Source organism: Mytilus galloprovincialis, chromosome 8, assembly GCF_965363235.1.
Source record: "Mytilus galloprovincialis chromosome 8, xbMytGall1.hap1.1, whole genome shotgun sequence".
Lineage (NCBI taxonomy): Eukaryota > Metazoa > Mollusca > Bivalvia > Mytilida > Mytilidae > Mytilus > Mytilus galloprovincialis.
The window spans coordinates 41,295,028-41,310,184 of record NC_134845.1 but is presented as its reverse complement, the minus strand read 5'-3'; the positions used below and the strand labels follow the sequence as shown (position 1 = coordinate 41,310,184).

The following is a 15,157-nucleotide window of genomic DNA, read 5'->3' as shown; positions in this document are numbered from 1 at the left end:
TAACAGCCTTCAGCAAGAAAGTTAAGATTTCTATCTTTTTTGAAAAATTGTGAAAACCATGTTTAGTTTGACAAGGAATACAGTTAAATGTACATGGAGAAAATATTTACTAGACAGAGTTTGGAATGGTTTGCTTTCTAGATAGAAAATCCATAGTTAAAATGGCTATTAGAGGTAAATATTTGTTCATTTTTAAATTCCTATCCATTGTAATAATATTTTGGAAGAAAAAAATACAGTATTCAAAATGTTTATTAATTCATTATACTTAAGATGTTTAAAAATGGTATTTAATGAGAGTTCGTTTAAAAATTCTGTACGTGGCTTAAAGTGGGATCGTCTTGCAGTTTCTCCATGATGATAACATTTCTAGATTTCATGATATGATATGTACAAGAATATGCTGGGATGCTGAATAACTTAAATTGTCTAAACGGTCAAGTGAAGTGGCTAGGAATAAAGATGTAGGATTAAGAACCATGTATGCTTTTTCTGTATATATTTTAAACATAGTGATTTAAAGTTAAATTATAATAAAAAATTCAAATAAATTGAATTAGATATCCAACCTTTACTTAAAACCTATTGAAATATACCTAACACCTGTAAAGGAATGGACCCAATATCCTTTCTGAGTGGACACGACCACCGATGTGATGGCATTCTGAAGTGGACGTCGTGACAGAATCCATGAGAGTACTTATAAGGATTGTCTCATCCGTAAAAACATGTAATACCCTATTTCATGCTAGGTTTTTGTATAGGAGACTATGTGGTTTGAAATTGGAAGATTTATTATCACAGCTGGTTGTCTGTGTTATTGTATCTTTTTTAGTAAGAAGTTCTTATGATATCTATGGTAGGGGGTATGAATACAGGTGGTGTTAAAATACTCAGTATAATAGAACCCCATGGTGATATCTATTTTGCCAAAATACTAATAGAAAAAAGTGTTTTTATGAATTTTAAATCAGTAGGAGATGTGGCTATTATGTGTTAGACTTTGACCTACTGAGTAATATTTGTATAAATGTAACAGATCTACATGACGCTTGTCAAATTTTCACTCTAAACAATAATTTAGTATTTTCAAGGGGAGATAATCATACCTCTTGTCCTAAGCACATTCAAAGTCACCATGCTTAAGGGTGAAAAGTTTATATTTTGTTAATTAACTCTTTTCCATTCATAGTTTTATAGAAAATTCCAAAACTATCAGGTGGAAAGTTATTGTCTGCCTCAAAAAGATGGGAGTTTTTTTAAAGATAGAAATTCAAATAGAAAATTGTAGGGTACGGAAAAGAGGCGGCTTTTTTATGAATGAAAAATAGGGAAGATTTGTTAGTGGATTACATTTCATGGTTCTTTTTAAATAATAAAGTTAAAAAAATAAATCTGATTGTGATTTGTGAATATCATTTAAATTAAATACTTTGAAAAGTAGTCTGTTTAAAGTTAATGCTTTTCAGTTGGCTTTCTTTCTAGTAAATATGAAACAATCTTCAATAGACTACATGTCCACAGAATTTCATTTATCCCATTATTGTCTTTTTCTTTTCTTTTTGGCAAAAAATTTATTTCTTCTGTCGGAATTAGGATGAATAGGTTTTTATCTTGAAGTTGAAAAGTGGAAAATTTTGTTGAATTGCAAGTAATTATGCATTTAACTGTTGTTGATTAATGTTCTGATTCATTTAAAGAGAACAGTGTCTGGGGATTAGTCCTCCTAATCGTGGTTCCCTGCAGGACCCGACACAAAGCAGCATTCAAACTCTTTCATCACCTTTCTGTAAATGTTCCTGTTTTTCTATTGCATTCTTTCTAGAAATTAATTTAGTGTTGCTGTTGATAATTTAGACCACGGTTATTATCCAATTATAAATGTGATTATATAAAACTTTCCAGGCCATGTGGTCAAGTAGGTTATATAAGAATACCAAATTCTACTATATTTAATTTGTTATCTAAGAGTAAATTTTCTCACATTTGCAGTGAAAGCAAATCAGCATTTAAGGTAGATTCATGGTATACCGCCAGCTTGGATTGTACAATCACAGTACAAAATCGGTCTAGTTATTTGCCCAAATCAGCATATTTGGAAACATATTTGCAATTTAATGGTTAGACTGTTTATTTATATAAAGAAAACTTGCTAATTTATTGTATTATTTAAAATATTTTAACAAATATCAACCTTTTTGGTTTTTAAAATCATTTTTTTTCAAATGAGCCATTTAAGGGGAGATAACTCTTTTAGCACAAAATTTATACTGGGCTAATAGGGAAATTTTTTATTTTTACTTTCGGCAAGAAAACAAGTTCGGTGACACCATGTTTTCTTTTTATTTTCTTGAAACATATTATAAAACCTATCTTCTCACAATTTTTTTCAAAATTCTATCTCATAGAATTTTTTTTATTCACTGTTATGTGTTTTTTCATGAACAAACTAACCAAATTTAGGCAATTTTCAACGACTCATAGCTTGAAAAATAGCACGGTGACCCATACTATTTATTATATTTTTGAAAACAGCATAGGAAAATCTTCATTTTGTCAAATTATAAGAAAATTCTGTCTCAAAAAACATTTACTTATGATCTACCTTAATGATAGTTTGTAAGAATGGGGTCACATTCATTGAAAGATAATTTATATCTACCTACCATTTAATTGGGGGATGAAATTTCTCCACAAGGAGCTAAATTGAATTATGGGTTCTTTATCTTGTGAAAAAATCAGAAAATTAGACAAAAATTGTTTACAGCTGAACCTATTACTTTTCTTAAACCAAACCAACTGTGAAATCTGAACTGAAAGGTTAAATAACATCACCTCTTTGTCTTTTGTGTTAATGTAATAGTATTTGTTGTCACCTCATTAAATGAAGTTATACTTTCTTTCCAAAAGAAAATATGTTGTAATATGTAGCCATCATATTTTTCAGGTATATTTCGAGTGATTTTCCAATATCTTTAAATCATAGGTTAAGTGGCATTTAGGGAAAAGAAGGATAAATCCATATTGTTAAATGTTGAATAAAAAGTTGTATAATAATTCATAAAGCTTTATGAGAAACAGTTATGAGGAGACAACTTTAAAATAAATTCTCATTAAAGTATGGGTGTGGGTCAAATTTAAAAACCACTTTTTAAATACTGGTTATAGGGGACTTTTTTTTTACTTAAAAATATTATCCATCAAAAAATGAAAAAAGGTTTTACATATTTAATGTAAAGCCCATTTCATGTACTTTGAAGTTGTATAACACCTGTTTCTTAAATAATATCTGGATATAGACACCACTTTAAGCCCATTTGGATAAATATAAAAACTAATAAAAAACTAACACTTTAACAAATATAATAGTGTGCATACATTTAATCATTTCCTGTTTATAAAAGGGAGATAACTCAAAATTCAGAAATTTTTCTTCTGCATATTAATTGACAAATAAATATATATGTTTAAAAAAAATATGTTTTTTTTTTTAATAAAATTTGAAGAAAAGTGAAGAATCTTATTCTAGATTGAGTTTTTTAAGATAGATTTTTTTTCTTGAATGATTTTTCTTTATTGATCAGTAAAACCATTGGTCAAAATCTCCAGGTGGTCATCAATCAATGGTCAGCATAAATCAATTTACACACAAAAATTGACACCACTTTGTTGTAATTGGATCAAAAAGGGGCTCTGTAAAGGAGGAAATACTGAAAATAAATAATTTAAAGTTGATAAAATAAAGTTTTATAAATAAAAAGAAAGATAGATAGTAGGAGCAATATTTTAATCATAAGTTTAAATTGAAGACAATAATATTCAAACATCATTAAAACTTCTTAATCCCTCGGTTACCTCTAAGTGGCATGTGTCAAGATGCCCTTCTATTTATTGTGATTAGAAACTAATAGCATACATGGTCTTCTTTATTTGAAAACTAGATCATATTTTGTTTACATGTAAACAAAAAACGCTACTGATTTAATGTGATATCAAAATATGGAATTAATAAGGAATACTTGCATAAATTGATAACATTCTAAACATAATTGAACTGTCTGGGGAGTTTTGTTTGAGGATTTCTACTCTACAGACTTGGCAGATAAGACACACACCAATGGTCAGTTTGCTGAGTGACCACTACACTCATTAAATATTTTGAAAGACCATAACAATGTCAATATCGTTTTTGATGTGAGAGTAAAAATTCTGTAACAAAGTGAAGTGATACAAGTGTTTGCATATGTTTGTAACAGTTTTGATGTGGAAATTATGATTTTGACATTATGATTTGATATGGGATCAAACAATACAATCTTATGATCATTTTGAGATCATTAGTAAGAGGTTATTATGTGTGGACAACAAGAGTCTGAACAATTTAATGGTGAGTTAGAAAATTTTAAAATAAATCTTGAAAATGTGGGGGAGGAGGGTGCAGTTATTGAATAATATTTTGCATTGAAATGACTTTAAAATGTTCAGCTGTACCAGACTGGAAAAATTTGAAATTCACATTTTTGGGGTAAAATGTTTCAGCTTAAACAAAAGTATTATTAAGATAATAGAAGTATTGAGATGAAATTTTTAATGGTAAAATTTGGCATAAAACTTTTTTAACATGTTGAACAAGCCTTTGGTTATTTATGTCTTATTAAATTTGACCATGAAACACAATAAAATATATTCTCATAAAAATCAAAAATTAGTAAACATGTTATGTTGTTTCTTTGTTTGGAGATAAAAATCTTTGTGTTTATACTTGTAAAACAAGGTATAAAACTGCTTTACTTGTCTTAACCCTGTCATAAAATAGGGGTAATAATCTTATTGTTTTCATTGAAGATTGGTCAACAAAAGTGTCATTGGTCAAAATATTTACAAAAAAGACAGATTATAACTTTATCCTCATTAGTATTCAAGCTTTTACAACTATCATATTTCTAAAATAAAATGTCATTTTTAGTTGATTAATGAAAGAAAATTTTAATTAGGATGTTTCAATATGGAAGTTTCACAGCTTGGGAAGAGAGCTATTTCTTCAATGTCAAAAACATGACATCAGAAATATGACATGTGATGGTAACACAAATTTTAAAAAAGGTTAAAATTTAAATTAGTCTAACTTGCATTTAGATAAGTCACTTGATAAATCAGTTCTTAAGAAAAAGGGGAGATAATTTCTAAAGATTGGATATCATATTTTTCATGGATTAGATATAAGTAGGTAATTTATAGATATGTAGACAAATTATAATAGTTGTTGTTGATAGATAATATTGATGTTAACAAGAAAGAAAAAAACATAAACATACAATAATATGACAAGAAATATTAGAACTGTCAATCACTGGTAATTATAGTATGTTTATGAGTAAAACAACTAGAAAATTGCAATTTACTTGATTTAATTCAATTGTTATCAACCTTGGGGTATATTAAGTATATCAATTTACTTTTTGTATGCCAATTAGTTCATTGATTTATGAAAATATACATGTATTTTAAGTAAATTAGCATTGTTACAATGTAATAGAGTGTTAAAAAGATTGTCACTTAACTGATAATTGCCTGAGATTTTTTTTCTCAAAATTACTCCTCCAATGAGTAAAAATACTTGCTTATAAATAGAATGACAATCCTGTATTCAAGTTCATTGTGATTGAAAATGTTACCCGAAATTGATGAAGAAGGCTGTTTTAGTCGTGTAAAGAATTGGCTTTTATTTTATTGTGATGAGGAAGAGTGTTCAGTCTTCTATGATGAAGAAAGTTTTTTGCTTTATTGTAATGAAGAAAAGTATACGAGCATATTGTACAATACTATGGTTTCTTGTCTCTCAAAAGGTTGGGTAGGTTTTGTTTTAAATTTTATTGATGTCATGTGATAAGGATAACAGGTTGTACTGGAAATAAGTAAGGATGAATTTTTAATAAAAGTTCTTAGCTTTTTTGTGAGTATAAGAAATAAGAATTGAACATGACAATGCGACAGGTTTTTTCAAAGTTTTTTTGGTAGTATCTAATTAACCTCCCCCTTTTTACTTTGGATTAGTCAACTAACAATTAAAAGTAAATAGGAGAATGTACAATGTAAGATATAACTTTTGACTGGTTTTTTTTTATGATTGATATGTTATGCCTACATATATTGACTAGTTAGTAATACCAAAAATTGTAATTAATTGTAAAGTAATAATATTGACCTCCCCTTTTTCCCAGGACATGCCACATTTTCACAGTGACCCAAGTATTTCACACATTCTCTACTGTCAATGTCACTATTGAACATAAGAATTGACCACATCTGATTTAAATGTTTGTTTGATTTGGGCCAATCTGATTAAAATGACTGGATTAAACTACTCTCTTATATTGCAATTTTCTCATAATATTTGGTATGAACAAGATTATTTGTACCTTGTTGATGAAGATCTTAATATCTCGAAATATTACAATGTAAACAGTTGTGTGGAATGTTTGTGAAGACTTTATGACTAAGGATAAAATGAGAGGGTTTTAGGGTGTAATACATGTACTTATTGTCTCATTGCTATCTTACCACATCTTCTTATTTTAAGTTGGCTCTTTTCTTTATTTAACTTATCATGCCCAAAAGAGTGAACTTCAAATGTGTTTCTTGAATTCTATTTGAAAAAATTGTGTTAATATGTTATATTTGAGCTGGGGTGTTTTTGTTTTCAAAGCTTCATGACCACTTCTTTGACATCTGTTAAAACAGACTATATACCACTTTTGTATTTATTCAATTATTGAAATGAATTCAATAAGAAAGAAAAGAAACAACTTTTAAATCAAATAATTTGAACATTTTTATTAAGTTATAAAAATGTTTTCAAAGGTTTTATAGTCACAACACACAACTATGTTTGAATTTAGAAAATTGTAATTGCTTTTGTCCAGTTTTATGACCTCAATTTTTAGCTAATCTTACACCCCATTGACCAAAGTAAAATCTTTCAAAAACAGGACATAAAAAAATCTAAAATCCCAGACAATTCAATTTGAAAATAATTGTCCCTTTTTCTTAAACTTCCTGTGTTCAGTTATTGACAAGAAATACTACTTACAATATCAGATATGAAAGGATTTATCATTTTTATTAAGTAAATCTGGTGATTATCTCTTTAAAAAAAGCTTTTTATTTAGCTTAAATCCTTAATCATCAGAATCATTATGATAATGGGATTTTCATGATTTTGGTGTTAAAATCTGGGTAAATTGTATTTTCATCTAAGGGTTACCTTAAGCAACTTGTAACATATTCGAAAGATTAGAATATCTTAAGAATTAATATTGATAGCAAATCCCAAACTACAAAGGTTTTACAAGTCTGGACAATTTCCTAGTAGTTATCTCCCTTATTTACATGTTACAAGTCTGGACTATTTCCTGGTTCTAAGGCCAGTTATCTCCCTTACTTATAAAATTGATTGGCATCGTTCATATATATGTTAATTAATATCAACTGTAAGCAATTAACTTGCCAGATTTCCTCACCATTGAATATTCATGAAAAATTAATAGATTTTATAGATGAATAATTTTCTTTTGTTCTTATCAGTGGTCTGGACACACTTTGAAATAATGTAATACATTCATTCGTTATTGGCTAATTAGAAAAGTGTGGTTATCAGTATGGTCTTGATAAAACATAAAATTGTATTAGAAATTATCAATTTTGGAAGACTATCAACACTTATTGTTCAGGTACCATAAAATCCTCTTTTGTCTGTAACAAACATGAAGCTTTCTTTCCAAAATGGACCAGGATTATTAAACTTTGGATCAATTCTTTTTAATAGGATTTAAAGCGTTTACTTTGCATTCAGATGTAAATACAAATGTTTACAACCTTTTTATCTCTAATTGAAGTGGATAGGATATTGATTGATAGTGGTATTGATGTTTTGTCATTTTTAACGAAAGATCAACAAGAAATGTTTTAATGGCTAGATAAGTTCCAATCACGGAATAAACACAATAATGGGTAAACAATTGAAAACTGTTGTTTTTCAACACCTGGAATGGATTACAATCAATATAGAATAGATTTTTATCTACGATTTTGTTTTGATTTGGAATTAAACTGTGCTTTTTTAACAGTCCTCTATCTATCAACTTTAAGAGCTTTTTAAGTGGATTCACTTAATATAAAGTCATGTCTTGTCCGGCTTCCATAGTTAGTTCGTAAACAGTATCTTAAGGAACCATGTTACTAGATCAGTTATTGGAGAGACATACTCTCAGCTATGTCTTTGATCCTCTGTTTCTGGAAAATCAAGGTATTTGAAATAAATTTTTTAAGTGAATGAATATTTAATATTTTCAGAAACATAATTTTTTAAATAAAATTTATTTATTTTCAGTTTAAATTATTTTAAAGCAAATTGACCATTAAAAAAAATTAACCGAATAAAAAACACTATTTTATATTTTGGTTAGTTAAGAAACCCTAGTCAAACTTAATTTATTAGTAGCAATCAGTAACTAACTGTATATTAATAAATAAACAGACTTAAAAGGCAAGTGGTTAGCAGGGGGCTGTTAAAAGTAATACCTGTGTATTACTTTATCAGTGGAATCAGTAGTCCCTGAGTTTGGAAAAAAGATAAATATTTAATAAACTAATTAAAGATGAAAGGGAAGAAATTAACATCTTTTACCTGTGCACACCTGTGGAACTTTCATTCCTGAGAAAGTTTTCAAAGGGCACACTTCTTATTCCTTGATTTGAAATTGAAATTTATATAACCACCATGCTTTACTGGAAGTCTGTTGCCACAGGTATTTATTTATCTTTTTTTTAAGTATATGTTTTATTTTAAAGTAATATCTTATTTGAAGCAAATACATGTATATGTATTATTGGAAGAGTTTTAATTTCATGGATTGCAAACAGCAAACGTGTGCCATAAATTTGCACTCTTATAGTTTTTTTAAGTGAATACATAATTATTTCTATATAAAGTTTGAAATTGTATTAACATGCAAATATTTATGTCTGCAAAAGTGTGAACTGTCTGTTTAGAATTTAGATCAATTTCTTGCATACTGTGTGCATTTCATTTTTGTAGTGTCAGATAGTTAAGAAATCTATGGGATTGTCAAAATTTCATTCAGTATTTCAATCCCCCTTAAAATATGCTGAAAAGATGCACCACCTTTGGACATCTGTCCCATACATAGCGATGAATATTTTTTACTGTCATGCCGCGGGAAGTGCTCCTAGCTTTGAGCATCTAATACTATAGTGGGATTACAATGCAAATTAGTAGCTTATTTAAAATTTAAATTAGAAGTCAACCGTCAGACAAAATTCCACAACAAATTGACCTGGATTATTTTCATTCATGAATTTAGCTTTAGTTTAATGGAGTGTAAAAAACTAATTTATTAGTTATCAGTTTAAACATAAAAAGTTGAAATGTTAACAGATTGAAAACTTGTAAAAATTGAAAATTTGACTTCTTGCATAATATTTTGTAAAGAAATGTAAATGTTATTTTAAATGAATATTTATATAACATCTGTTTACCAAAAAAGGTAGTTTTGGTCTAAAGACTGTTTATTCAATTTAGTCTAAGATTAAAGCAACATTTGTAAGAGGGCCATATTTTTACAATTTTGGGGCAGGACATAAGGACAAAAGACAGGAAAAATGTTTTAAAATTGATGACACGCTTTAATGAAAAGTTACCACAAAATACAAAGAATTGTGACAACCCGGTCTAATTCCACCTATCCTCTATTGTTGTATTATACAAATACAAAACACTGTTATGTAAATATATCTACTCTCAATGGAAAAGGTACAAAAAGACTTTAAGAAAAAAGTCCTTGGGGCCTAGACACCATTTTTTAAAGTCGAAACCTACAATATTCAAATGAAGTCAAACACCTGCTATTGAAATGTATTTCTCTCATTAGCATATTGTCAATTACTGTGCAAACACCTTTACTGTTAACTAAAAAAGAGGGTGAAAGGTTTTGGTGTGGTACCCTAATGGACCATATCACGCCTAATAGGATTAGAGGTTCACTTGTGATTGTATGATAAGTGTGGTCAATTAAAAAAATGATCAAAAGTGTAAGGTTAACTTAATGGGAAACACTTACTAGATTGAATGCAAAGGTATGAACCTTAAAGTTTAAAGTGTTACTGATTCAAGCTGTTGATCTTGTGAACAGCAGATGGGGATAAAATTGTTGTCAAAACTTTTTGTAGTATATAAACTTACTGGTTATTTATCGGAATCTTATTACTTAGAACTTATGACAATAGTGCACAGGAATATGTATCTCTACGATTACTCTAGTGATTCTCTAGGATCTTCTCCTAGATTAGTTAACTATTTTGGTATGTAAATTTGAATATTTTTATTATGAAAAACTCATGGTTATAAATATACATATTTCTTGAAAAAAAAGAAAATCGTAAATCTCTTTTTTTCTAAAGACCTGGATAACTTTAAACCTATAAATTTATATGCTCAAGTTTAAGATGTGTATTAAAATTTGACCATAACCATTAATTTTGAATAAAACCAGTAATTTTTCTTTTCAAGATGAAAAAATATTCATGGGAAAATTGACAGCTATTGTAGCATTTAATGTAACTAAGTACATTAGGCCAATATAATGTTACAATGTTATGAAAAAGATTTCAGTATGCTGACTTCTAGATTTCTTTCTGTAAATACTATAATTTATTGAATATAAAATCCAGTAATGTATACTGTAAACATTAAATTGTAAATTGTTTACTCTAAAAAATTACAAACAGAGAGATGAAATGGAGCAGGTTTTCAGAGATTCAAATTTGTGACGTTGCAGAAGTCTGATCATTCTGCACTTACAGGCTGCCTTATGTACATAAATAATATAAATTTTATAACTGGTCTGGTTTTGAAGACTTGTAATTTAGTACTAAACCTACTGACAACTGGTACCAATCACTTTATGAAAATTTAGGTACCAGTTATCAATGTTTCATTTTTATTCTTTCAGAAGACATCACATTCTTTTATCTGATTATTTATGTTCTGTATATTTTTAATTTCAGACTGGATGGAAACAGGCATGGAGTCCGACGTTTCTGACCATCTTGACCACGAAGAGATGTACCTCATGCTGCAAGCTGATATGGTAAGAATTTTATATATTCATATTCTTATAAAAATGGAATTGTTGTGCACAGTAAAACCTCAATATATGGTCACCATTTGGCGAAATTTTTATAACAGCTTTTATTTCAAAAAGGTTTAAAGTCAATCTTTTGGAGCTCATATCTTAAGATCAGTGTCAATGAATGTTCCGTAAAATAAAAAATCTGAATTGGTCTTCCCTTTTTGTGACATACAAGTTGAGTTTCCTCGAATTTTAGTTAATTTCATCACATGTATCATAAGTCAAGATGTTAGAAAAGTTTGTTTTGTCTTTATCACTTAATCTTACCAATTTTGCTCAATGATTTTTAAATGATATATGATTTTGCACTCATATTTTATATTTTCTACCACAAAAGAAAAGCTTATATGCTCTACCAAATTAATTTGGGACCGTACATTTTGTTTAAGCAAAGAAAACACTTTTCCCTTATATTTAAATAATTCTGTGCAAATTATTGTCAATCATTTGCATAATTAAGGGGACATAATTTTATCATTGAATCAAAACCACTAAAATAAAAGAGCACTTTTATCAACAAGGTGCAAATCTTTGAGGTTTTGCTGTATACATAAAACAATGTAATGTCATTCTTGAGAATTTTCATTACAATATTAAGATAAGGAGATGTGGAATGATTGCCAATGAGACAACTATCCACCAAAGTTCAAATGAAAGAATGTCTGCAATTGTAGGCAACATATCGATATGGACTTCAACAATGTTTCTAAATATGCTTTTTATTTTAGGTTCAAAACTCCAAAAATGTTTTGATAGTAAAATCAGTTTGATATGTATATGCAAAATGCCTTTCCTATTAGTCAAAGGGAGATAACTCATATAATTTAAATGTATCAAAACCTCAATAAAAGATAGTTAATAGAAATTTGAAAATGTGAAGCAAAAGTAGAATTACCTTATTTAATATTTTCTTCTTTATTACAGTTAGCCATTAAACGCCAAGAAAATGCCTTGCAGACTGACATTGATGATATCAACCAGAAGTTCAACTCACTTATCGCTGATGTTGGTTTAGAACCTACCGAGTACCCAGTCAACAGACATCTGTTGGGCAACCCATCAACACCATCATTCTTACAACGTAACACACCAACCAGGAGCCACATCACTTGTCTAGATACCACTTCCTGTGACGAAGATGTACTTCTCCAAAAGATGCTCCAGGGACCTCTTGTATCCATCAACTCACTCAGCAGTGACAGCATCTATGATGACTCAGCCATGACGTTAATCATCGACAACAACAGTAACTATATTCCATCACCTAAGCCAGTGTCACCTTCCAACTTGGTACCAAACATTGACCAACCAGAGCCATCATCATCAGACATTAGTAACGCTAGCAACGGTTCCAGTGGTTACCCAAGGTCAACAGGGTCAGACTCCTCAGATGACAACCAGTGCGTTCCAGACATCGATGATCGTCAAGAAGAGCTTCTGTCCAGACTTCACTACTACGGTGACTTCACGATAGATCGCCAGAGTAAGATCGACAATTTGACAGCCAGACTCACAAACACTCCTGTTGACAACCTTAACAACATGACTGCCTCAGCTACCGAAGAGATCTTCACCAGAGAAGTCGTTGGCTGCGAGCAAGAGTACATACCACCAGGTTTTGGTCAACCATCTCGTTCCACAACACGCTCTACCAGTTCTAATTCTTCAACATCATCACCACGTCGTCACAGGTCAAAGCGTATCAGCAGAGCTCAACGTAACCGTACCTCATCTTCCTCAGGCAGCCGTCGTAGCATCTCTATACCTCAGGCATCATCTACCATGATTGAAGACTTCTCACCATCTTCACACAGCAGTGGTAGCAGTAAGCATCGTAGTAGTTCCATACCAAGGGCATCCTCTACCATGATAGAAGATCCAACTTCATCATCTTGTCGGCCAAACTCTGTTTACTCTGATGACATGGAAAGCGTCTACTGTTGGTCCATCAAAGAGAGTTCCGATGATGTTCCTCTAGAAGAGTCCTACTACCGCAATATCAACAGGGTATGCAGTAAACCACCACTTCCACCAAAGAAGGTCCTGCCATCCAGTTGTGGAACAAGTCTTGCAGAGTCAAACTGTAACAACGAATCTGTGTCCATGATAGCCTCTACAACACGACGACAAGATGTAATCAGCGACAGTCTGTATGATGATGTCACCTTCTACAACAAGGCAAGAACTCTCCCACGTACAAGTACCAGAACCGACCTCAATGGAAACACCAAGTCTAGTGGTAGTTCCATTGAAGCCCGTCGTGCATCTATGCCAGACATGGTCAGCGTTATGTTATCTGAGAATGACAACGTACAGAGTGTTCCCAACTCCTCAGCCAGTACTCACTCTTCATCCTTAGGTGATCGTCCAGCCATCCCTGGCAAGTCTAGTTCTAGTGGAAGCAACAGCAACACTAGTCCACCAACTAGCAACGATACTCGTAACACCCAGGCAATGTGTGATTCATTACTCACAGACAGTCCTAACAGTCTCAGTAGTACTGGTGTCTTCGCTCCTAACAACTCGCCTTACTCATCTAGAGCTAGCCCAGTCAGCGAGCCAGAACCACTCGGTCCACCAGCACCACCATCCTCTTATAAGTCTAAGTCATCAAAAGAGGAACAAGTCTTCAAGAAACCAAAAAGCATTGTACCTATCTGGAAATTGTTCCGTTTCCGACGCAGTAAACCAAAGAGTGCTGAGAATATCACATCTACTCCACTACGTAGACCATCATCAACTCATAGTGACCCAGTCTCCAAGAAAAAGCTCTTCACCATCCAGTCACCTGAGGTTCACCTACACAACAAACGTGCAGTAGCCAAGAAATTACGTCGTTTCAGCCAGAGTTTCCATCAGAAAGATACATCTGAGATTCACACTCTTGCCACCTTATAGAAAACACAGATTTTTGCAATAGACATTATGTGTTCAGAAAATACATTGTTTAGACATTAATTTATAATACTCATTTGTGATATGACACATGAACTTTTTATATGAGTAACTGCATGTATTTTATATTGAATTTTACGGGTATTATACAATTTTTACTCAATATGAATGAAATAGGGCAATTTTGTGTGTTAACAGGGTAAATGATATATGTAAATGACAATCCTGATTATGATTAAGCATGAGAGATACAATTGTACAATCATGATTAAGTGTGAAGAGACAATTGTGTAATCATGATAAAGTGTAAAAGAGGAATTTGTACAATGGAGAGTTCTAGTGCTTAAATGTTGAAAACTAATTGCAAGAGACAATATGTGTGGTGTGCAATATTTCTAGTAAGATGAATTTTCTTTCTGTTTTTTCCACTTAATCTTTCTTTCTATTCTGTTTGTTATGTTGTTATGGTAACACGGAAGTTATCTGTGTGAAGTTTTGTACAGTATTATTGTAAAATAACTAATTTATTGATAAATTATGATCAGTGCTATGATGTGTAAATAAATATTCAAAAGTAATATATGATCTTGGGTTATCAATGCTAAAGAATAGAAGTTCTAATATTTAGAATTTATGAGTCAAGATGTTTATTTTTTGCTCTTGTCCAGAGGCAAATATTTCATTCATATTTAGGACTAACAATGGAAAGATAACCTAAAACTTCAACAAAACAACACAACAACACATAGTTATCCAAAGCATCAATGAGACAACTACAAAACAATACCAGTTATCCAAAATATTAACAAGACAGCAGCTTAACTATGCAAGTTATCAAAAAACAGCAATGAGACAGCAATCTAGCAATACAATGTCAAAATATCAATGAGACGGCAAGCCAAAACAATATAATGTTTATTGATACCCCTACACATACTCTTTGTGTCTTTTCCAAGTCAGGAGTCTGAAAATCAGTTTTTGGCTTTTGTTGCTGTACACCATATTTGTTTTTCCTGTTTTATTTTGTATATATATCTGGCCATTGTTTCTCT

At 30.7% G+C, this 15,157-nt stretch overlaps 1 protein-coding gene across 10 annotated transcripts in view; it reads left to right on the top strand.

The window, feature by feature from the left end:
- LOC143041940 (uncharacterized) overlaps positions 1–14,683 on the top strand; it is a 46,609-nt gene extending 31,926 nt beyond the window's left edge. For 4 of the 10 annotated variants that reach the window (XM_076214108.1, XM_076214112.1, XM_076214109.1 and 1 more), the window contains exons 2-3: positions 11,086–11,168; positions 12,135–14,683. In XM_076214108.1, the coding sequence (XP_076070223.1) occupies positions 11,086–11,168; positions 12,135–14,108 (2,057 nt within the window). In that variant the 3' untranslated portion in view covers positions 14,109–14,683. Of the gene's footprint in view, positions 1–67; positions 175–3,955; positions 4,388–5,809; positions 5,847–8,200; positions 8,306–8,764; positions 8,808–10,299; positions 10,381–11,085; positions 11,169–12,134 lie in introns of those variants that run through there. The other 6 variants (XM_076214111.1, XM_076214113.1, XM_076214105.1 and 3 more) reach the window with 6 other exon arrangements.
- The last annotated feature ends 474 nt before the right edge of the window (positions 14,684–15,157 follow it).